Source organism: Protopterus annectens, chromosome 12.part0 (genome assembly GCF_019279795.1).
Source record: "Protopterus annectens isolate FY-2018-M chromosome 12.part0, PAN1.0, whole genome shotgun sequence".
Classification (NCBI taxonomy): Eukaryota; Metazoa; Chordata; order Ceratodontiformes; family Protopteridae; genus Protopterus; species Protopterus annectens.
Window position 1 is genome coordinate 1,361,705,927 of NC_056746.1, and position 24,916 is coordinate 1,361,730,842.

At 41.8% G+C, this 24,916-nt stretch overlaps 1 protein-coding gene across 1 annotated transcript in view; it reads left to right on the plus strand.

The window, feature by feature from the left end:
* Positions 1–24,916, plus strand: part of LAMA5 (laminin subunit alpha 5) — a 1,615,491-nt gene that overhangs the window by 1,076,348 nt on the left and 514,227 nt on the right. The window contains exons 44-45 of the mRNA XM_044090412.1: positions 16,015–16,095; positions 19,647–19,861. Coding sequence (XP_043946347.1) covers positions 16,015–16,095; positions 19,647–19,861 — 296 coding nt within the window. The remainder of the gene's footprint in view (positions 1–16,014; positions 16,096–19,646; positions 19,862–24,916) is intronic.

The window sequence follows — 24,916 nt, forward strand, 5'->3', positions numbered from 1 at the left end:
CCTAAACAATGGGGTGCTTCTACCTCCAAAAGCGGAGAAGACAAATCACAACCTTACAGGAAACAGTCCCAATGACTTTCCTCCACCAGATCCAAGCACTTTTCTTTCGGCAGCCCCCTTAGGGGGAAAACTAGCACTTTTTTCATCAAATTGGCAAATAGTTACCCAAGACAAATGGGTCCTGAACATAGTGTCCCAAGGCTACAGGTTCCATTTTCATACCCTACCAAGGTCAAAAGGTATGCTAGACCTGCCACACAATCAATGGGCAGAGGCACAAAAACAAATTACAGCCCTCATGGACATGAGGGCCATTCAGCAAGTGCCACAACAAGAGCAGGGGCAAGGATTTTACTCCAGACTCTTTCTAGTACCCAGAAAGGACAAAACCCGGAGACCAATACTGGACCTATCTATACTAAATACTTTTCTGGAAGTTCCAAAATTCAAGATGTTGACTATACAGCAGCTACTGACCATGCTGGGCAAGAAGGCTTGGCTCGTAACTTTGGACCTAAAAGAGGCATACCTGCATGTCCCAATCTGGCAATCTTGCAGAAGGTACCTCAGATTCATAGCTGGCTCAATGCATTACCAATTCTCTGCACTGCCCTTTGGCTTATCTACTGCGCCCAGGGTCTTCACAAAATGCCTGGCACCAGTAATTGCGTTTTGCAGACAAAAAGGAATTCAAATATATCCCTACTTGGACAACTGCCTAATTCAAGCAGAGAACAAAGACATTCTTCTGAAGCATCTGGCGTTTGTAAAAAGATTACTAATTGGCCTAGGGTACACAGTAAACGAAAAGAAATCAAAACTAGTGCCCTCTCAAGAGATAATATTCCTGGGTGCAAGCTTAAATACAACTGCCCAGATGGCTTATCTCACGCCAGACAAACAAAAGCAACTGACTACTTACTTCAAGAAATTGGCAACAAAACCCCACTTATCTGCAAGGAAAATCCTGCAGGCCTTGGGTTTCATGACATCTTGCATTCTACTAATTCCATATGCCAGACTGCATATGAGGAAACTACAATGGTATCTAAAAAGTGTTTGGACTCAGCATTGCCACAGCCTGGAGACAGTAATTGCACTCATTCCCTGCCTGCAACAGGAGTTTTGATGGTGGGCAGAAGCCTGTCACCACAACAAGGGTCTGCCATTCAGATTACCCACAGCCAGACAGACACTGACAACGGATGCATCAGATTATGCCTGAGGGCCCCATATGGCAGGAAAATGTATTCAGGGCACATGGCCTGCAACCCAGATGCATCTTCACATCAATCAAAAAGAGATGCTAGCTGTTCAAAATGCCCTGACAGCTTTCAAGGACCTGCTTCATCCAGGACAGTTACTGATAAAGACAGACAACACTATGGTCATGTGGTACATAAACAAGCAGGGAGGTACACATTCCTACCCCCTCTGCAGACAAGCAATGACCTTATGGGACACAGCATTGGCTTTTCAAGTTCACCTGCAAGCACAATTCCTGCCAGGAAAAACAAATACTCTGGCAGATGAACTAAGCAGAAACCTCATGGATCCCCACGAATGGAAACTGGATCCACAAGTCTTCAACATGATAATAAGGAAATGGGGATGCCCAGACATAGATCTATTTGCCTCCCCTCACAACTGCCAATTGCAGAGATTTTGCACAAGGATTTATCACAAGCAAGCATGGAAAGTGGACGCCCTATCCTTCAGCTGGAAAAATCTAACGGTATATGCTTTTCCCCCAGTGCCTCTCCTTCCAAGGGTACTCCTAAAGGTCAGACAAGAGAAGCCAAAAATGATACTGATTGCACCAGACTGGCCACGTCAGCACTGGTACCCAATCCTAAAGAGCTTGTCTCAAGGTCCAGCATGAATATTGCCTCAAACTTCTCACTTACTGACCCAACAAAACAATCAGATCCTGCACAGCCAACTCAGAACCTTAAATCTGGCAGCATGGCGAATAATGTAGCCATTCAAAACACTCCTCTTTCAAAAGCTGTTATGGATGTAATGGAAGAGATTCTGTGCTTGGAACCAGGCACAAGGAATTGACATGTTTGTACCAAATATTCCTCAGATTTTACAATACTTAAATGAGATGCTGGACAAAGGCCTGTCCTTTTCATCAATTAAGATTCATGCCTCTGCCATTTCATCCCATCTTGGAGGCCAGGAGGCCCAGTACCAGAAAATCTTATGCAGAAAAATGGAAGAGATTCTGTGCTTGGAACCAGGAACAAGGCAGTGACACGTGCGTACCAAATATCCCTCAGATTTTACAATACCTAACTGAGATGCTGAACAAAGGCCTTTCTTTCTCATCAGTTAAAATTCATGCCTCTGCCATTTCAGCCCATTACAATACGGAACCACCTATCTTTTCTCATCCTTTAATAAGGCAGTACCTCAGAGGGGTCAAAAACATTAGACCTCCAAGGAGAGCACCAATTCCAGCCTGGGACCTCAATTATGTTTTGGAAAAACTCACACTGCCTCCTTTCGAGCCAGCATCAACAGCAGATATAAAATTCTTATCCTGGAAAACAGCTCTGCTCCTAGCAATAACCTCTGCAAGGCGAGTCTCAGAGTTACAAGCACTCATGGCTGTGGAACCTTTCATTTTTCATCCAGAGTTTCTCTGAGGACAAACCCTACATTTATGCCTAAGGTGGTGTCTAGTGTGGCCCTTAACCAAACCATTCACTTGCCTACCTTTTATCCTAATCCACAGAACAAGGGTGAGAAAATTCTGCATTCTTTGGTCATACACAGGCAGTTACGCTTCTGCTTGGACAGAACTAAAGCTTTCAGAAAGACTGAGCAACTTTTAGTGTCATATGCTGCAGGATCACAAGGAAAGGCTATCTCAAAACAGACTATTTCTAAATGGATAGGCCATTGCATCTGTTTCTGCTATTTTCAACATGGCAAATCAGTGCCTAAGGGCATTAGGCCTCATTCCACCAGAGCAGCAGCCACTTCAGCAGCCTTCCTCAGAGGAGTACCAACCAAAGATATCTTAGAGGCTGCAACTTGGAGTTCAGTGCACACCTTCACAAAGCACTACCACTTACCTCTTTACTCTAAGTCCAGAGCAGGCTTTGCCACTACAGTTCTGCAGGGCCTCATAGCCTCTCCTAACCCTATTTAGCCCAGCCACCCTTCCTCAGCTTTGGGATTCAACCCAAGAGTAATGACTGCAACAGCGAAACACGATGAACATAGTACAGTTGTGTACCTACCATAAATGTAGATGTTCGAGTGTATTCACTGTTGCAGTCCAGGTTACCCACCCACCATCCCCCTTTTCTTTGCTGGGACTTATCAGCACTTCTCTATCCTATACAACCTATTTGGTGTATTTGCTTGTAGATGAAGGAAATGTTATTTTTGTGCATGCATTTTTATTGGCATATTTTCACCCTACCAATTTGGGGGCACCTGACATCTGGGGCAAGAAAAACTGAGGAAAATGGCGTCGGCTGCATCTTTTATACCCCTGGCGCACTGACGTCAGGGAAGAGACAACAGCAACCAATGCCGGACCTAGACTTTGGAATTCTGGCCGACTGAGGGTAGCCTGCCAGCAAGATAACCCAAGAGTAATGACTGCAACAGTGAATACACTCAAACATTTACATTTATGGTAGGTACACAACTGTACTTTTTTTTTTGTCAAGGAATATAGATTTCTTAGTGGCGTTTCTAAGCTGTCTAAAGTTTAAGTGATCAGTTGGATTCTTTGTATGCCTCCATTTGGTCCAGATTCTATTTCTAAGTGGCATTTTTTTGCCTTGTCTCTTTTGAAAGCCAGGGAGCTGGTTTGTTCCTAATTCTGATCATACGAGAAGGGGCATGGTGCTCTAGGATTAGTAAGAATTTTTTATTAAAGTATGAGGCAGCTTCCTCGAGTGGTAAGTATTTTAGGGGGGTCCAATTGCAAGCTTTAAGTTCTGCTTGAAAGTTGACTGGGTTTAGATATTTTGTGTTACTGGTGGTTCTGAAGTTTACTTGACTGGGAATGGAGGTTTTTAGTTTAGTTATAAAGGTGAGAGAGTGGTCACTGATATCATTGGGAAGTATGCCTGTTTTATAAAAGTGGGGGTTACTGTTAACTAGAATCCAGTCTAAAGTGTTTTTTTATTGCTGGATGTATGAGTTCTTGTAGGGTCTGTGATGGTTTGATAAACACCATGAAGGTTTATGTGGGTAGTAGGATTATCAGAAGTACAACATTTCCAGTCTATATTAAGATCACCAAGGAGTATGGTTTCTTGTGGGAAGTTTGAGGAGAGCCAGCAGAGGATATTTTCCATGGTATTAATGTTACCCAGGAGGATGTAAGAGCAGATAATATAAATGGATTTATTAGCATTAATTAAAAGCTTGGACATTAAGATCTCGACATTGCAAGTTGAGGGATGTGTAATGTCAATGGGGGTAAGTTGCAACTCATATTTAAACATTATTGCCACTCCACCACCCTTTTTGTTTGGGTGGTCTAATCTAATTATGTTATATCCTGGTGGGATGATATCATTATGCTTGGTGGTTGGTTTGAGCCAGGTTTCAGTTAGACATAGGATGTCAAAGGAGTACAGGTCTAACAGGGCATGTAGCCGGCTCATTTTATTTAAACTCTGGATGTTAAGGTGGGCTATGAGAAGAGAGTTTTTGGTAGAAGAGGGGGTGCTGGAAGTGGCTAGATGGGAGGATTGGGAATCAGGAATGTTAGTATTAGGGCCTGGGTTTGAATGAATGTACCCATGTAGTAGTAGGTATTGTTGAGGAATAATAGACCGTTTTTGTAGATTACCTAAAATAGAATCCATTGTTTTAGTTTGGAAACACTTAAGGTGGCTTATTCTATGAAATTGAGGTTGAAGGTAGGCTGATGAGGATGTAGTGTTACTGTGGGATTTAGAATTTAAAAGGGAGAGAGGGACAGTTTATTTTGAGGGGAGATCATATTTCGTAAAGTGAAGGGTTTCATAGCAAGTGAGCCTGTAGGATAGTAGCAGAGTGCAAGAATTTTTGACAAGAGGAGCAAGTTAGAGTGAGTTTTTAAGCTTGGGACAACCATAATTGAAGGAATTTATTAGGAGATACAAGGAGAGTAATTATGTACTAAGTACGGTACAAGGAGACTGAGTGTGAGTAGAGGGATAGTAAGGGGTGTGTCTCTTTAGTAAGAAGTAAGTATGAGAGTTTGGGGTGGATATATGATGAAGGATTAACAAGAAGGAAGACAAAGAGCAAAAAGGATGTGGATTGTTAACTATATAAGGAGATAGAGTAGGCTATTGGATGATGACAGAAGGGGGTGTGGTTACCCGTAGTATAAGGTTAAGAGTACTTGGGGTGGGTGGGAATTGGGGGTAGGGTAGGGGAGCAGGCAGAGCTATAAGGTGAGTACAGCAGAAAAAAGTATCATCTGTTCTTTAGTGTTTTGGCTTTAGAATGTAGAAATTGGAGATAAATTAGGGTGAAGAAAGAGTTATTTTTAACAGATTATGAGAACAAGGATTAGAATGGTGTTAGTGGAATTTCCAATTATTTAGCAAGGGGATTAGGACTGTTATCACTACAAATAGGTTCTAGACCTTAGGTTAGGTACTTAAAGATAAATTATATGTTGGTAGAGTGCTGCCATCTAGTGGACAGGAGGAAAATGGCAACTGGAGGAGGTAGGCAGGAGGCCTATTTCAAAGTAAGAAGGTAAGGTCAAAAAGACTAGAAAAAGATAGTGGGTAGAGGTTTGCATTTGGATGCTAGATCTCACATAGAGGGGTTACCAGATAAATATAGTCATTACAGTTATTGATGATAAAGTAGGTAATTATAACACACTTGAGAAAATGCTTTTAGGAATTATAAGTCCTTTAAGAAGCCTGGCAAACAAACAGCTTCAGGGGCATCTTCAGGTTTTGAAATAGGTTATCCTTCAGTTTTGTTGTAGGGAGGGAGCACTCAGATAACAACTGAAAGAGAGGAAGAAGAGAACACTGAGTTAGAGAGCAATAGATATACAGAGTGAGAGGAAAAGGGAAAGTAGAGAGGAAGAGAGCATATAGATACTAGACATAGAGAGAGGTGAGAGATATGAAGTAGAAAATGCTAGTAATAGAGATAAGAAGAGGTGAGAGAAATGGAAGGAGAAGAAAGAAAAATGAGGGGCTATAGACAAGGTAGTAAGAGAGAGCATTAGCTGGGAGGACAAGTAAACAAGTTAAGTTAGCCGTGATAACATTAGCATATTAAACACCATCACATAGAAGCCCAAAACTATATGTCCTATTCACCATTCTATATAAGATGGATAGGAACAGGAAATAGCAGTCAACAGTGAGGCAGATGATTAAACACAAACAATACATGCACACTTCAGTTACTCAGTGACACAAAAGCCAGTTGTAATTTGGGAAGGACAAGCATTCATAGTAGATAATATCACAGCTGTAGAACACAATTCAGTTTGTCAATTTAGGTAAAACAAGAAGCATAGCATATAATATCTTAGCTGTAGATCACAAATCACATAACTAGCCACTAGAGCAGTATCTATGCTGGACCAAATAAATTACAGTAAAAATAGCAAAATATGTTTTAAATATTCAGAACATGAGAAAAATCTAAGTGGGAGACTAGAAGCAGGATAGGGTATCTCCTTGTTATTAAAAGAATATTAACTTGCTGAAGGAAGTGGAAATGCAAGAGAAAGATTAAACTAAATAGGTAATAACCTACTTAGAACCATTTGATAAGCCAGGTAGCGATGTAGGCTCTCCAAAACATAAGATAAGCCCGTCGCCTATATTACCTTATGCTGTATACTACTCTCGAGTAACAGAAATTTGACCTTACTAAACAAAAACATCATGGAACTTGGAACATGCGAACACAATTGCCAAAAGTTCCTTCTCAGTTTGAGCATACTGCATCTTCAGTTTGGGTAAGAGATCTAGGTGCATAGGCAACAGGTCTGCCTTTCCTGAAGAATAACTGCAATAAGACCGAACTTTGAAGCATCACAGGAAAGAACTACTGGTTTGTGGACATCATAGTATCTTAATGTAGACAGGTTAGCAGTTTGCTGTTTGAGGTTATCAAATGCTGTCTGGTATTGTTCTAACCATGACCATGCAATGTTTTTGCATGTCAGCTCTCTTAAAGGTACTGATAGATCACTAAAGTCAGGGATGAATTTGCCCAAATAGTTAACCATACTAAGAAAACTCTGTAAAGCTTGGACATTGTCTGGAGCTAGCATCTCAAGGATGTCTGCTTGTTTAGAAGGATCTGGTCATAAACCTGTACTGGTAAATAAATGACATACATAAGTAACTTCTGGTAGTATGAATTTGCACTTCAGAGGATTAAGCTTTAAATTCACTTCACCCGATCTGTCCAGAACTTTCCTGAGGTTTCTGTCATGCTCTGCTTCACCATCACCTCCAACTAGTAAATCATCAGTTATTGTTGCACACAGGTAGCTTGAAAAAAATTGCTGCAATGCACACTGAAAGACTTCACTGGCAGAATTTATTCCAAAAGGCATCCTGAGGAATCTCTGTCTACCAAATGGGGTACTGAATTGTAGTCAGTAGTGAAGATCTGCAATCAAGCATCACTTGCCAAAATGAACTATTTGCATCTAAGATAAAAACAACAGTAGCATTTGGCATGCAGGTTACAATTTCCTTGACTGTATGCATAGGGTGATGAGGTCCTTTTAATGCCTTGTTTAAGTCTCTTGGGTCAATGCATACTCTGATTTCATCTGAATTTTTCTTATGAGCAACTACCACTGATGACACCCACTCAGTTGGTTCTGTGACAGGGCAAATCACACCCTGCTGCACCATTTTGTCTAAATGGACCTTGACTTTGTCCTGCATAGCTACTGGAACTTTTCTTTCTGGTCTGACCACTGGAGTGACCTACAGGTCTAACTTCATGATGTACACAACTGGAAGTTTGCCTAGCTTGTCAGGGAAAACATCAGCATATTCTGAGAAAATAGAATCACTGAAGCTGGAACTGGGACATGTGCTTACATGATGTACTTCGTTGGTAAAATAAAGCAGTTTCATTCTTAAACTGTCTCTCAGACCTAATAATGACTGCACAGGTCTTCAGGCTACATAAAATTGCAAGCTGTAACTGTTCCCAGCCAAATAACATGAAAGTATTACTGAGCCTTCAGTTTGAATCTCTTCACCTCCATAACCAAAAAGCTTCACACAATTGACCAAATTAAGTTACTCACAAGCTCTTACTTTAGCAAATATTTCTGCTGACATTATATTACACTTTGAACCAGTGTCTACTTTGCACTTTGTCAGTTTACCCTTGATCAGGACAATACAAAATACTTCTTTCTTTGTCAATAAATCTACTGCATTAACCTTTTCACTGATCATAGATAAACCATCTACATAGATACTAGGGTTGCAGTGCTCTACATGATCAGTTTGATTTTTTGAATGACCCCTCTTAATAACTGAATGAGATTTGCTTGATTTACAAAATTTTTGAAAATGTTTCTATTTTTTACACTTGTGGCATTGTTGACCAAATGGTAAGCACTTCTCTCTCTTAGACTCATGACTGGCTTCACAATTATGACAGTTAACAATAAGACTTGACTTGGATTTTGCTGACTCACTCCTATACTGTACTGAGCATGCTCCTTTAACTGAACTAGTCTTGGAACTTGCTAGAAAGCTCCGGGTTTTCCTTGCTACACCTACAGGGGTTGCTACTGCTATGTGCTTAGGCCTTTTCCTGCTTGCCACGTGTTGCATGCTGTCTACGTTTGCTCTAGAGGCTGCTGAAACCATGCTTTTAGCATTTGTATGCATACTAGTGTGCCTTTCATAAGCTCATGGATTTGACAAGTTTCTATGGCTTTGCTTAATGTTTAATCACTGTCACAAAGCAAAATCTTTCTCACTGCAGCAATATTAACACCACACACAAGCCTGTCTTTTATTTCAAGTCACCAAATCTGCAAGTTTTAGCTTTGTTTCTCAAGTCGGTGATGTAAGCTGCAAAAGTTTCATCTAGCTTTTGGTCTGTTGTGTAAAATAAGTGCCTCCCTAATGTAACATTTGTCTAGGTGGGGTTGCACATTTCTCTAAATTTACATTTTAAGCACTCAGGGTCCTCCCTGGATTCATCTGGTGCCACAACATGATGGTTTCCCACTCTCCTGCATATACTTCTGATGCATACAGAAATGAATGTTCTCTTTCAATAGCTTCTGACCCAGCTAAGTTAAGGAAAATGAATGCCCTTGTACATGCATCTTTGTCAGAAAAAGCTGCTTGTATGAAAATATATTCCTGTTCGAATACTCTCCAATTCTCTACTATATTATGATCAAACACAAGTAAACTTGGTCTGCAAAATGCCTCTGCCATATCAACACACAGTAGTGAAGGTGCCAATACTTGTAATTATGCCCAGTAGCACAAGAAACTCTTTGAAATAACTGCACTTTGCCAAATGTCTCCGTAGCACAAGAACACTCTGAAATTACTGTACTTTTCTGTTGAAATCACTGTACTTTATGAAACCACTCCTTAACAGTGTAAGAAATACTTTGAAATAACTACATTGTGCAAATAAACTATACACAATGGAAAAAGTTCAGAGTAATGAACACTCCGAGATGAATGTACTTTGCAAACAAACTGTACACAGCATAAGAACCTTTCAAAATGGCTGTACTTTGTGAAATAACTGTACAGTGTAAGAAACACTCTGAAATGGCATTTTTTCTGCGAATAAATGCACACAGCACAAGAAAATTTTTGAATTGGCTGTACTCTGACTGCACTTTGCAATATAACTGTACTTTGCACACAGCAAACTCTTTGAAATAATTGCACCGTAATAAAGCACACACTCTGCGAGCAGTTTGCACACTCTGAGATACTTCGAACAATTCTAGTTATGCTTTGAATGGCTTTGGTCAATGCGAAATAATAGTTTATGCCCAGACACAGTCTTTTACTAAAAAACATGCAGCCGCCTTGCTCTTTATACTTAATTTGCCTTTTTATAGTACTTGTTATGCCTTTTTAACCTCTTATCACGCTCATTATACTTTTCTTGTGCTTGTTTTACTTTAAACATACTTGTTATGCAAACCAAAGATAATTCTGAGCCCCATATGAATAGTTGTTCCAGTTTTATCAAATATTATGGCTTTGAACATTTAGTTTAATTAATAATGCAGTTTGGGCCTTTCGTTCGCTTAATAATACTTTTTGTGCTACTCGTTTGATTAATAATGCGTTTTGTGCCTTATAATCATTTTCTTTGCCAAATCATTTGTGCAGTTTTCTTTACATTTAGCTCATGTCTGGACCTTTTTTGTTTGTCTGTGCTCTGTTTCACTCAACCTGTTTAGTCTGCTTTCACCTTCAACTCTGCACCTTATGTCTCAAAGAAGTAGCTCTCTTAATCCCGGTTCTGACTCCATGTCGCTTGTCTAGTCAGGAGAAAACAGACAAACTTTTGTGGGTTCTGTTCAAGCAGCTTTATTGCACACAAACACATCAGGAATGAGACTTTGTAACTTAAACTTAAATAAACTTATAAACAGACTTGACTACTGCACTCATACATGTTAAAACTCTGGCTGTTCTCTCAAAGTGGTACTGCTGCTTGCACATGCTCACTGTTTATATGCACATGCTACATATGGAAATGCTTTTTAAAGGTACATGAACACGGTCTGAACTACACTTTGTGTCTCTGAGGTAAACACCTTAACCATTATGCCAACCTCCCACCCCTAGTTTGAGTAGTTCTTCTCAAACACCTTTCTGTTTTACCTAACAAAACCCTTCAGGGAAAAGCTGTTGTGATGCTGTTATTGTATTTGCTCATGTAAGAGACTCAGACTGTTGCTTTTATATTTATGCACCATTTTTCCTTAGCCAGTGCTCTGAAATGTCCTCCACTGAGGAATACATTGCAAGTGATGAACCAGAAAGTTCAGATAAAAGAAGGATGAAAACCTTTAGGTACCAGAGTGTGTGTGTGTGTGTGTGTGTGTGTGTGTGTGTGTGTGTGTGTGTGTGTGTGTGTGTGTGTGTGTTTACATAGGGGGGTCTGAAATAGGTTTCTCCTCATTTCACTGTCATGAAGTCATGGAGTCAGAAAATGGTTTATTTATTTTTCAGTATTTCTAGTATATGCAGGGGTTGAGGTACATGTATATTTTTAACACAATATTCAATGAAACAGTAAACAGAAAAAATAAAATTCAGTACTATCTTATAACACTGCAAGTTTTTACTTCACAAGAGATGGCTTGCACCTGTCACCCTTAGGCTTTCGAATACTGGCCAAGGCTTTTGCCGCCCCCATAGTGCCTTTTTTTAGGCAAGGCTCAAAAGACAAATCCACCACCGTAAATAGCACAAGTAACCAAAAACTGAGGGTAATGCTACTCAATGCCAGAAGTCTAGACCTCAAATTGCATGCACTTGAGGCACTCCTCAGTATGGAGAACATCGATATCTGTTGTGCAGTAACAGAAACCTGATTTAAGGCTCTAGAGAGCACCCCAGCACTACCAGGCTATAACTCATACCATACTTTTCGGCCACTGAACCCGGACCAAAACACAAAAGGTGGGGGGTGTATCCATATTCATCAAGGATACCCACACCTCCAGGTTAGTGGCACAGCACAATGCCTCAGAGATCATCCATGTGCAACTAACAATGGGCAAAACTGTGATTCAAATTGTAGCTTGCTACAGATCACCCATATGACCCAGGATCCCCATTCCCCATTTCTGGAGACACTGGAAAATATGAAGGTGCTACCAAACGCCCTAATATTGGGTGATTTCAATTACCCAAACATTAACTGGGAAAACTACTCAAGTACTAACTCCCTCGCCCAACGCTTCCTAGAATATGTAAACTCGAACGTCCTGGATCAACTGGTCAACACCCCCACCAGAGGTGACAACATATTGAACCTGGTCATCACCAACATGGGCGACCGGTGTTCTACACTGGAGGTGAAACCCTTGCTGGTTAGATCAGACCATAGACTAATCACTCTGGATATCCACATTCCACCCCCACCCCCAATCAAGGAAACCACCGTGAAAAACTTTTCAAAAGCAAACTTCATGTTACTTAAGACCGAGGTGGAAAGGTTCATAGCTCCCATGCTAAAGGACAATGCTGTCCAAGCTGCTGAATCCCATACAAAGGCACTCTATGAGCACCTGCAAGAATGCATGGATCGTGCTATCTCAAGCAAAACCAAGACTGACTCCTCCAAGAAAAGGAAACCAGTCTGGTGGACCCCTGCCATAAACAAGCTATACAATAGAAGGAGGAAACTAGTACAGAAAAGAGTAAAATCCCAAGAAGGGAAGACATCCCTGATCAGTATCAGCAAGAAACTACAATCCCTCATAAAAATCATCCAAGGCTAGCTTTGAAAGAAAAATTGCCAAAGACTCCAAAGATAACCACAAAGCATTATTTAGCTATGTCAAGAACCTAAGTGGAAACTCTCAGATCTGCTCTGAGTTAGTGCAGAATGGCACAAAATACACTGAACCGACTGATATTGCCAACATTCTGGCAGACAGGTTTAGTGCAAACTTCACCCCCCTCTCACCCCCTAAAGGGCCCATAACCATACCAGAAGAATGTAGTGCCCCGGCAATCACTGACACACAGGTTAAAACAACCCTGTCCAAAGCCAGAAATACATCTTCAATGGGACCAGATGGTGTCCCAGGCTGTGTCTTACATGAGCTCCAAAATGAACTAACCCCTCACCTAAACACACTGTTCAAACTCAGCCTCTCTACAGGCTACATACCCATAGAGTGGCGCACAGCAACAGTTATCCCGCTCCACAACGGTCCCTGAGAACTATCACCCTATAGCCTGGTCTGCAGGGCTACGGAGCGCATCATCATGGAATTCATTAACAGAGACATTGGGAACCTTCAAACATTGGACCCTACCCAGTTTGGCTTTGTTAAGGGCAGATCATGCCTCCTAAATGTGGTGGACTTCTTTGAGACAGTTACCAAGGCTTTAGACAAGAGAAAGGAGGTCCACACCCCCTACCTAGACCTCGCAAAGGCTTTCGACACCATCCTCCATTCTGGTATTATACATAGGCTCACCAGCCTGAGCATAAACCCTTGTGTCACAAGTTGGGTTGCCAATTGGCTCATGGACAGAACCCACACGGTGAGAGTTGCGGGCTCTATGTCCGACTCTAAACCATTTACAAGTGCCGTCCCCCAGGGCTCAGTCCTGGGACTCCTCCTGTTCGGTATATATTTCTCAGAGGTACAGGCAAGCACAGGAGGACTATGGCTGACCAAGTTTGCAGACGACTGCAAACTGGGGGCTATAATTGACTCTCCAGCTGATACAGACATCCTCCAGAAGGGTCTCACTGAGACAGATACCTGGTGTTAAAATCATGGCCTCAAGCTAAATGAAACAAAATTGCATAGTCATCCCCTTTGGAAAAAAAACAAAGTACCCATGAACTACCACATACGTGGTAGTCCCCTAAATACAGAAAATGTAATAAGGGATCTTGGGACCCAAGTAGATAGTAATCTCTTCTTTGATAATCATATTGCCAAGGTGGTTAGAAAATCCTTCTATGTGGCCCACATAGTCACAAAAGGGTTCGCATTTAGAACAAAAGAAGTTATTGTGCCCCTCTACTCATCACTCATCAGACCCATCACAGAGTACAACGCCCCATTTGGGATGTACCTTACAAGACACCTGCAACAGCTGAAAACACCACAGAAGTACCTCACCAAGAGGATTACTGGCCTCAAACATATGCCCTATGCAGCCCGACTGAAGAAACTCCAGCTGTACTCTGTTGCATTCCGCTTACTCAGAGGTGATCTCTGCCTGACATACAAGGCCATGTCCAACCCAGAATTGATGGACATGCTCCACCTAAAAAAAAAATCCCCAAGAGCCACATGCTCTAGGGATCTAAACCTCACCACAATGATAAATAGGATGTGCGGGAGGGATAGATTCCTGTCCCAGAGACTTCCCATGCTTTGGAACAGGATTCCAATCTACATTAGGCAGAGCCCATCACTAACGCTCTTCAAGAGAAACCTTGATGAGTGGATGGGAAACAGAAAATTTACCCTGGGGATCACTGCAGTGGCTCTGCTGGACAAAGGCATAGGGAACTAATCTAAGGGGGCGGCGAAAGCCAACACATTTTGGCTAGGCTTATAGATGCTCTCAGGCAGATAGCCTGGTACTTACCTATGAACCTATGAACAATATGGTTCCCCAAGCCCCAACTCACCTAATGTCAGGAAATTATGTATCATCAAACCAGGTTTTTGTTTAACATTTGGTTAAGATCAAAAACACCTCTATAGTAAGGGGGATAAGAGGGGGTGAACTCGAGTCATCATTTTTATGGGTAGTATCCCTGTGTTTCCTTGCAATGCCTGTGTTGTTCCATTGTGTAGCAGATCTTGAGCTGCATGCCAACACCTCTGTACTAAGGGGGTATGGGGGGGGACCCAAGAGTCATCGCTTTCACAGGTAGTATCCCTGTGTTTCCCTGCAATGTCTGTGTTGTTCCACTGTGTAGCAGATCTTGAGCTGCACGCCAACACCTCTGTACTAAGGCGGGTATGGGGGGACCCAAGAGTCATCGCTTTCACGGGTAGTATCCCTGTGTTTCCCTACAATGCCTGTGTTGTTCCATTGTATAGCTGATCTTTTGGTGTACATCAATACCTCTGTGTGTGACACAGTCAAGGTCCAGCCCTTTTGTTGTTGACAGCAGTTCTGTGTGACCCCCCCCCCCCCCATCTTCACTGGAAACTCCACCATTGCGAGCATGCTCAGACATGTCCATCAAGGATTAAATACCCACTGCATAATGGCCAATTGAGCGAACTATGAACAATTAAAAATATAACGAGAAAATGTGCATCAGCAGGAAACTTAAGATTCATAGTTAGAACTTAGCAACATCATGGCCAACAGGACTGTGTCCATACCTGATATTAATAGCACAGTGGCTATTCATAACATTGCAAATGTCATCCTTATAAATTCTAGAACCTCTACCATATCTCAAACCACAACAGGAAAAATTGCACAGCAAACTCAAAAAGCATACTGTGATAAAACAGTTCATATATTGAAATAATTTTATCAATGTGCTATAGTAAGGGCACAAAACATGGTAGCCCATGCACAGAGGTAGACTGAGGCTGTGGTAATCTATAAACATCTGAGACTGTGAGGTCTCTACATCACATTGACTTGTGAAGGACATCTGCCTAAGTACAATAAAAGGTACCTATTCCAAGATCTAGTGCCTCTAAAAACGAAGAAGGAAGAGAAAGAGAGGATGGTAAAGAAGGTTCCAGAACATTCAATGGATAGAGGATCAAGGATTGCCATACACTTTGGGGTTCAGTTCCACAACAGTGCGGAATCTGATGCTACCAGCAGTAGTGCAGACTCCCAGCTCCAGGAAGTGTCCTATCTGGAGCAAGAGTTTAGGTCCAGATATGCAAGTGTGATCTAATCACCTCTTATTGTTATTTTTAGTACAAAACCTTATTACACTGATTTCAAATTAGTCTTTTTTTTCTATCATTTGGAATGGTAACTGTATGATTCTAATTGTATGCATTAACCATAGTTCTAGCCTCTCTCTAGTGTGTCATCATCCTGTAAAACAAAGCTTAAAAAGGGCATGTATAGATAGCATGCAAATAAATTGTCTCAAAATAAATAAATATAAAGAACTGGGACATTATGTGACTTTGTCAGACCTTCTGTGAAATGCCTTTTAGTACAATACTGTTCATGCAATGGTTATCCTTGAAATTTATAAGTGGGTAGAAGTGTATCTCTACTACTTATACATTTTTAATAAAAGACTGAAACTGTGACTGATTAGTCATTTTTTTCTCTGTTCTAGTTTTGCAATGGGTTGTGTTGAACGGGGAGATGCCACCCAGTGCCTCTGCAAACCTGGTTATGCAGGAGCCCATTGTGAGCGGTAAGTTATTAAAACACCTTAATTCCAAGTTTATGTCAATGCTATTGCATTTCTTTTACTAGTTAACTTCTAGGAGCATATAAATATGCATGGTTGTCGGTGCAGAAAGCTTGATGTTATCTTGATTTTATTGGTATTATTATTTTTTTATTATTTTATTATATTATCTTGCCTTGCAAACTTTGGGCATTAGTCAACAGGTAAATTTACTCTATTCTGCTGACATGCTAAATTAAATTTGGTTTTATGTAGCTGCATTATTACTAGCAAAATTATTTCATTGTAGTATCTCTACCTTCCTTACCCCTCGGTCCCCTCCAAAGGCAGAGCAAAAAAGTGAGATAGTATCCTTTAATGTTAGCCTGGCTTCAGCAGAAATTGCTTCAATGCTCTGGTGAAACAGACTCCCAGGCACTGAAAACAGACATTTGTTCTCCACAGTTTCAAATAATGTGACAGGGGCAACTCTCCTAGAACAATAACTTGATCATTTTGTACAAGAGGGGCCAGAAGGCCCAGGTCTCTATGACTGGTACTGACTAACTGTAATTCTCAGTGATTTACTAGAAAATATAAAAAAAAGAAAAGAAAATACAAGGGAGAAGGCAAAAATATGAGTAAAAATCAGGGACAGCTGCAAAACCAGAGTCAGTTTGAAAGGTGCACAGAGAGTGGCTACCCAAGAAGAAAACTGAGAAGCCAGCACTTTGTTCGGAATTTAAAATAAAAGATACAGAGTGATCAGCTTCCCACTGCTCTTCCCCTGTGTTTGCTGAGCATTATTAAGCATGAAACTTGTGGTTTACATTGCTGAAGGGGTGTGTAACAACTATTGCACCTTTCTGATGTCAGAAAGGTGCTCAACAACCTTGTCTTTTCACTGATTTCACTACGTCATTTTGGAGCTCTGTGCACTACAACAGACTTGCAGTCTTTGTCTTCCCGTTTACTGTCTGTAGATGTAAGAAGTTTTACCACAGATAACATACCTACAGGTGACAGGGTGAACCTTGTAAGGCTCTTAATAATTCTGAATACATAATTAAAGTGCACAAGACTTGTCTGTTGTGTGTTCAGTTTTGATGTTGTACAGTTTATCAGTGAATTTTTCTTCCACTGTACACATTCCTGTGTCCAGCCCCATGAGAAATGTGAACAGGTCTACAACCACATACTTGCTCTCTCTTCAGCCAGACTTCTCGTATTCTGCTTGCTGACCAACTAAAATTTGACTTGCACATTCACCAAGCAGTTAAGAAAACTAACAAAAACTTGGCATGCTACACCACAACTCAAAATTCCTCTCTGCTGATTCTAGACACACCCTGGCCCAAGCCTGTCTCCTTCCAAGCCTCCTCAATGGACCACCAGTCCTCACCAACCTTCAGTCCTGTCTACTTTCCAGGCTAGAACAAGCCTGTAATAAAATTGTGAAATTTGCAGCCAATTTTCCTAATCCTACTCACAGTTGTATAGCTCTCCACAAGCTGCAATAGCTTGAGTTCTCCCACCATCTTATCTATCCCAACTACATTTAATCCACCTCATACTAAATAAACCCACTGTTTGTCCCTCTCTCACTAATTTAGTTCATAGGTTCATAGGTAGGTACTAGGCTATCGGCCCAAGGGCCTAAGTAAGCCTAGCCAACAAGGTTCCCTGGCTTATGCCACCCAAGAAAGTTATTTTCCTGTGCCACTGTTGAGCAGAGACACAGAAGTGATCCCCGGGGTGTATTTCCTATTTCCCATCCACTCATCAAGAATTTTCTTGAAGAGTGCTAATGAAGAACTTTGCTTGACACAGATGGATAGCCTGTTCCAGAGTATGGGAAGTCTGTGGGAATCTATCCCTCCAGTATGTCCTGTTTATTGTGGTGACAAGGTTTAGGTCCCTACAGCGTGTAGCTCGGAGAAACTGGGATTTCTTTAGGTGTAGCATGCCCAACAGCTCTGGGTTTGACATAGCTTTATATGTTAGGCAGAGATCACTTCGGAGTAGGCGATATGCTATGGAGTAAAGCTGGAGTTTTTTGAGAAGGTCAATGTAGTGCATTTGTTTGAGGCCAGTATTAACGTCCCATCCACAGTTCAGAGAAACTTCTTCTAGAAACATGTACACCCAAAATCAACACAGGCACTCTCCTATATAAAACATTCATAACAAAAATCTGGAACAACCTCCTCTCTAACTTGTGAAACATCACACAAACATCTTCAAAAAAGAACTAAAACACTTCTTCCAGAAAAACTGGATCTGCTAGGAGCCTACTTGACTTCTCTATTTCTCTGTATTTCTTTTATCTTTTCCAAATCTACTTAATTGTAAAAATTCTTGACAGTGTATTGCTTACTCCACCTTGTACTTGTTCTCAAATTATATGCATTTCTATATATTTCTATGATCACTCTGTATATGGTAACAATTATGCTGTAATTTTACTACACTATATGTTATCTAATTAATACTCTTCTTCTTTCGGATTTTCCCGGTTAGGGGTCGCCACAGCGGATCACCTGTCAGCTCATGATTGGCAGTGGAGTTTTATGGTGTTGAATTGCCAGTTCGGCGCCCAACCTTCCACGGAAGGCACACACACACAGACACACACACACACACACACACACACACACACACACACACACACACACACACACACACACACACACACACACACACACACACACACACACACACATACACACACACACACTCACTCACACCTAGGGCTAATTTAGATTGTCAAATCCACCTACAGCATGTCTTTTGGATGTGGGAGGAAACCGGAGCACCCGGAGGAAACCCACGCGACCACAGGGAGGACATGCAGACTCCACACAGAAGGCACCCCAGCTGAGGATCGAACCAGAGAACCTCTTGCTGTGAGGCGACAACACTAACTACTGCACCACCGTGGCCACCCATCTAATTAATACTCTAATCTGTGTTATTATGTAAAGATTTTACTTTTGGAGTTTTTCTCCTCGGGTCTCCACTGAAAATGGGCATGTGCTCAGTTGGACCAACCCGCTTAACAAATGTGAAATAAATAAATAAATAGTCTGTTATATCTTGATATGAAGGCCAGCATCTTAAATATGTTTTAATTATTAATCCAAATTTTAATGCAAAACATCAGCAGCACATCACACATGTGAATAGTTCCGCAGCTTAAGAGGTTCTGATAAGCTCAGTGCAAGAGACAGGAAATGATGGAGGAAGGCAAAATAGCCTGATTTGGATACTAACTGCAAGCCTTTGCAGAGTTCTGTGCTTATTGTACCAGCTAAGCAGAATATTTGAATACACAATATACTACACAGTTAAATTCAATCTGCAATGAATGTAAGCAAATATAATAAATGGGCCAGTTGGATGCCATATTTAGGCTGTGTCACATACCATCTGTTAATGATAACATTGTTTCAGGAAGATCTCAGAGAATAATAATAACCCCATAACAATGTATTAATATGTTTTTTATTTATTAAGTTTAGTTTTATTTGTTTATTCATTTTAATAAAGTATTTAAATCCTGATTTTTTTTTTAGGTGTGCTCCCGGTTACTATGGCAACCCGATGGTGATTGGCAGCTCATGTAAACCATGCAATTGTAATGGGAACACAGACAGCAACATGCTTTTTAGTGAATGTGACTCCCTAACAGGAGTGTGCATCGGGTGTATGCACAATACTGCAGGACCTCACTGTGAACAGTGTGCCCCAGGATACTTTGGAGATGCTGTGGTGAAAAAAGACTGCAAAAGTAAGTTGTAAGATTAAAGCACAAACTACAGTGCAATAAATGTGAACAGAAGCTGTAGATATCCTACAGTGGACTTGCAGTTCCATTTTATATATTATGTATTTGTTGTTTAACTGATAATTAAACAGATAGAGTGGACATTTCCATCCCTACTTTGGACACAGGGCAGCAATCCACAGACAACTTGGTTCCATCTGTTAAGAAAGAGGGAATGCTTTGAAATGCTCATTCACCCATTCATTATTCACTATGGAAGCATTAATGCTGCTTCTGTCCTGGAGGACAGCAGCTTATTTTCCTTGCAGTATGGTGTCCCCTTGCTGTTGCTACTTCATCCAGAAGTGTATCAGCTTAATTTCTGCTCTTTATTAGACGTTCTTTTTTCCTTCTGGTAGAACAATGCAAAGCTGTTTCACTGTTTTTTATGATGGCCTCTCAACTTTTATGTTTGGGCCTTATAGTCCCATTAAGTTATTTTGTGTGTTAGCACTGCTAAAAGTTCTTTTTAGCCTTTTTCTCTAGTTTGTTAGACATTTGTGTAACAGGTGGATGTTCTTCGTGTTTCACTGTTGCAGTCATCACATTTGGGTTGTCTGCTTCCAGTAGCCCTCAGTCAGCCTGATTATAAAAGTCTTGGGTCCTGCGTTGGTTGCTGTCTCATCTTCCATGACGTCAGGTCGTCAGGGGTATAAAGCATGCAGCAGATGCCATTACATCAGTCTTTCTTGCCGTGCGGTGCCCAAAGCAGAAGCAGTTAGCCGGTCAGCCAACTCCTGTAATTTTCATTTTCGAGTTTCAGATCTGAAGTCTTCAGCTAAGCTAAGTACCCCATTGAGGATCCTTTTTCTTGCTCTAAACCGATGTCAGTAAAAGTTAACAATTGTATTTCATGTGGAAAGCAAATACCTCATAAAGATTTTCATTCTTACTGCATTCCTTGCTTAGGCCCAGGCCACGATGTACCTCGCTGTCAGTTTTGTGCCTTAGTCAAACCTTGTACTATTCATTGTTGGTTCATTAACGCATCTAAATATTTTGGTACTCTGATCAATTATCCAGAAATGGCTTCAGTAAGCCACCCAACTATCGACATTCCAAAAAAACGCAAAGATAAAGACAGACTGCTTAGGTCCAAAGTTGCCGGCGACGCTTCTCCTAAGCTAATCACCAGTTCACAAGTACTCAGTGAGGCGCTTTTGCAGCCTCTGATAACCGCTACTTCAGATTCGCAGGCCTCTACTGTGACCCGTTTGGAGTCCGGTATGCTGCGAGATGCTTCTTCAACTGTGGAACCTGCAGATGTCTCTACCGTGGATGGGTCCAGAGCCGCTGTGCAGGCACCGGCTTCTGAGGGTGTATTCAGGCCTACTGACTTGCATATTAAACCGACGCCATCTTCTTCTTCAAGGCCTAAAACTCAATCCATGCCTAGAAAACCGACACCCAGACTGCATGTTCAGGCCCCTATGCCTAAAAAACAAATGATAAGAATGGCTGAAGACCTCATTACTCTAATCAGGAGAAGCCATCCTTCCCCTTCTGAGAGACCTAGGACTGATTTTCCCTCTGATTCTTCTGATCAGGATTCTGAACTTTCTGTTTTCTCTGATGAGCAGGTTACCTATGAGGATTCTGATGCAGAGGACTCCATTCCCTCTGCTTCCCCTCCATAGGATTTCTCTTTTGATGAAACCTTGCAAACTCTTAGGGAGCATTTTCGCTTGGAAAGCCAGGATTACTCTGACTCCAAAAAGAGGCTTAGGGAATTCTTACTCCTGCCTCAACATAGGCCTTTAGCTATCCCTCCTGTACTGGACATTGTAGATGATGTCTTCTTGGAATCTAGCCTGGCCCTTGACTCTTTACCTCCTGCTCCCAGAAAACCTAATAGGTATTACAGGGTACCTGACTCTCACAAGTTCCTCTTTAAAAATCCTACTGTGGATCCTGAGACCATTTCACAGGGACCCAAGGGCATTAAGGCTACTATTGCCAAAAATCCTACCCTCTCTGATAGAGATTCCAGGGCGCTGGATAGATGGGGTAAGAAGGTATACACTTCTGCAATTTTGACCATTAGGGCCTTAAACTGCCAGTTTCATATGTTAATGTATCAGCAGCATATTATCGGATTGCTTAAACAGAAAATTATGTTGATTCCTGACTGTGCTGAAAGTAAAGATTTACAGGATTTAATGCATTCTGCTGAACAAGTTGGAAAACATACTTTGCAATGTGGTTTTGATTCATTAGAGGCATCTTGCAGGGCTGCTGTCACTGGGTCTATAATTAGAAGGCACGCTTGATTTAATGCATTCTGCTGAACAAGTTGGAAAACATACTTTGCAATGTGGTTTTGATTCATTAGAGGCATCTTGCAGGGCTGCTGTCACTGGGTCTATAATTAGAAGGCACGCTTGGCTTAAGGAGCAATCTTTGCCAGATCATGTTAAAGCTGAATTACTGGATGCTCCCTTAAACCAAGACCGCCTGTTTGGCAGCAAAGCAGAAGTAGTACTTAAAAAGATGGAGGAAAAAGCTAAATCTATGCAAACTGTTAAAAAATTTCCTGAAAGTAAAGCCTCCCAGATTTAGTAGGCATTGGCCCTCTAAGAATTGGTCCTTTCCTGCCTCTTTCAGGCCTTCTCAGTCCAAACCCAGAACCAGCAGAGCACCCAGACTTCAGTCCCAAGGTACTCACAGGCCTAAGCAGTGGGGGGCTCCCACTTCCAAAGCAGGGAGTAGTAAGACTCCCCCCTATGGTAAACTGTCTCAATGACTTAACTCTAAACCTACCAAGCCCTGCTCAACTGACTGTTCCTTTAGGGGGAAAGATTGCCCTGCATGCAAAAAATGGGAACTCACTACCCAGGACAAATGGGTTTAAAATATAGTTTCCCAAGGATACAGATTCCACTTCCACTCCTTACCAATCCCAAATGGTTGGCCAGACCTACCCACACATCAGTGGGCAGAGGCTCAAAAGCAAGTTCTCTCTCTCTTTTAAGCATCAGGGCTATTCATCCTGTCCCAGAGGAAGAATGGGGGCAAGGTTTCTACAAAAGACTTTTCCTGGTTCCCAGGAAAAGACAATTCCTGGCGTCCTATCCTGGACCTGTCTTTCCTCAACACCTTTTTGGTAATCCCAAAAATTCAAGATGCTAATTCTTTATCAGCTGCTTCCCATGCTAGGCAAAGATGCCTGGTTGGCAATACTGGATTTAAAGAAAGCCTACCTGCACATCCCAATCAGGGAATCTTGCAGAAGATACCTACGCTTCAGAGCAGGGTACATGCACTATCAGTTCTCTGCACTGCCCTTTGGCTTATCTACTGCGCCCAGGGTATTCACAAAGTGCCTAGCTCCAGTCATTGCATTTTGCAGGCAAAGAAGTATTCAAATATACCCATACCTGGACAATTGTCTAATTCAGGCAGAAAGCCAGGACATACTATTAAATCATCTGGCATTTGTAAAGAAATTGCTAACGTCTCTGGGGTACACCATAAACGAAAAGAAATTACATCTTGTACCCTGCCAACAAATTGTATTCCTGGGAGCAAGCTTGAATACAACTTCCCAGATGGCCTACCTCACGCCAGAGAAACAAGTTCATTTGACAGTCTACTTCAAACTACTTTTCACAAAGGCCCAGCTATCTGCAAGGAAAATAATGCAAGCCCTAGGGTTCATAGCATCTTGCATTCTACTAATTCTATAAGCAAGACTGCATATGAGGAAACTACAATGGTATCTAAAAAGCGTATGGTGTCAACATTCTCAGGATCTAGAATTAATGATTCCTATCATACCTTGTCAACAGATAGTTCCTTTGGTCGGCAGAGGCCTGCCACCAAAACAAGGGACTGCCATTCACTCTACCCCCTGTCGCCCAAACCCTAACAACAGATGCATCAGACTATGCATGGGTGGCTCATTTGGCAGGGCAGTGCATTCAGGGCAAATGGAACCCAAATCAATTGCACCTGCATATCAATCAAAAATAAATGTTAGCTGTACAGAATGCTCTGACAGCCTTCAAGGACCACATTCCTCCAGGACAATTATTGGTAAAGACGGACAACACCACTGTTATGTGGTACATAAACAAGCAGGGGGGAACCTACTCATACCCCCTCTCTGCAGTCTAGCCCATGGTTCTGTGGAACACAGCCTTGAGCTACCAAGTGCATCTACAGGCTCAATTCCTACCAGAAACGCTAAATACACTGGCAGACGACCTAAGCAGAAATCTCATGGAACCACACAAGTGGAAACTGGAACCAAAGATATTCAACATGTTGAGAAACAAATGGGGGAGTCCAGCGATAGACCTGTTTGCCTCCCCCCAGACCTACCAATTGGACAAATTCTGCACAAGGACTCCCCACAAACAAGCTTGGAATGTGGATGCCCTGTCCTTCACCTGGAAAAACCTATCAGTTTATGCCTTTCCGCCTCTTCCTCTCCTCTCCAAGGTACTGCTAAAGATCAAACAGGACAAACCAAGGACAATGCTGATTGCACCAGACTGGCCACGCCAACACTGGTGTACCTCCTCTTGCGCAGTCTGTTACTGCTGGCAGTATGGCACCTGCCTCAGACCCCTGCCCTGCTGTCCCAGCAGGAGGGCCAGACTCTGCACCCACAGCTTCAAACCCTGAACCTGGCAGCCTGGCTAATTACCTGATCTCTCCGTTACCATCCCTCAATAAGCAAGTGATGGATGTCATTCTGGAGGCAAGGAGGCCTAGTACTAGAAAATCCTATGCTGAAAAATGAAAAATATTCTGTTCCTGGAGCCAAACTCAGGGGATGGGCATAGAAGCACCCAGTTTACCCCATATTCTTCAATACTTAACTGAGATGCTTCACAAGGGCCTTTCCATTTCCTCCATCAAAATTCATGCCTCAGCCATTTCAGCTCATTACAATACAGAACCACCCCTCTTCTCTCATCCACTGCTGAAGCAATTACTCAGAGGGGCCAAAAACTTATGACCACCCAGGAGAGCCCCTACTCCAGCCTGGGACCTTAACTTTGTATTGGAAAA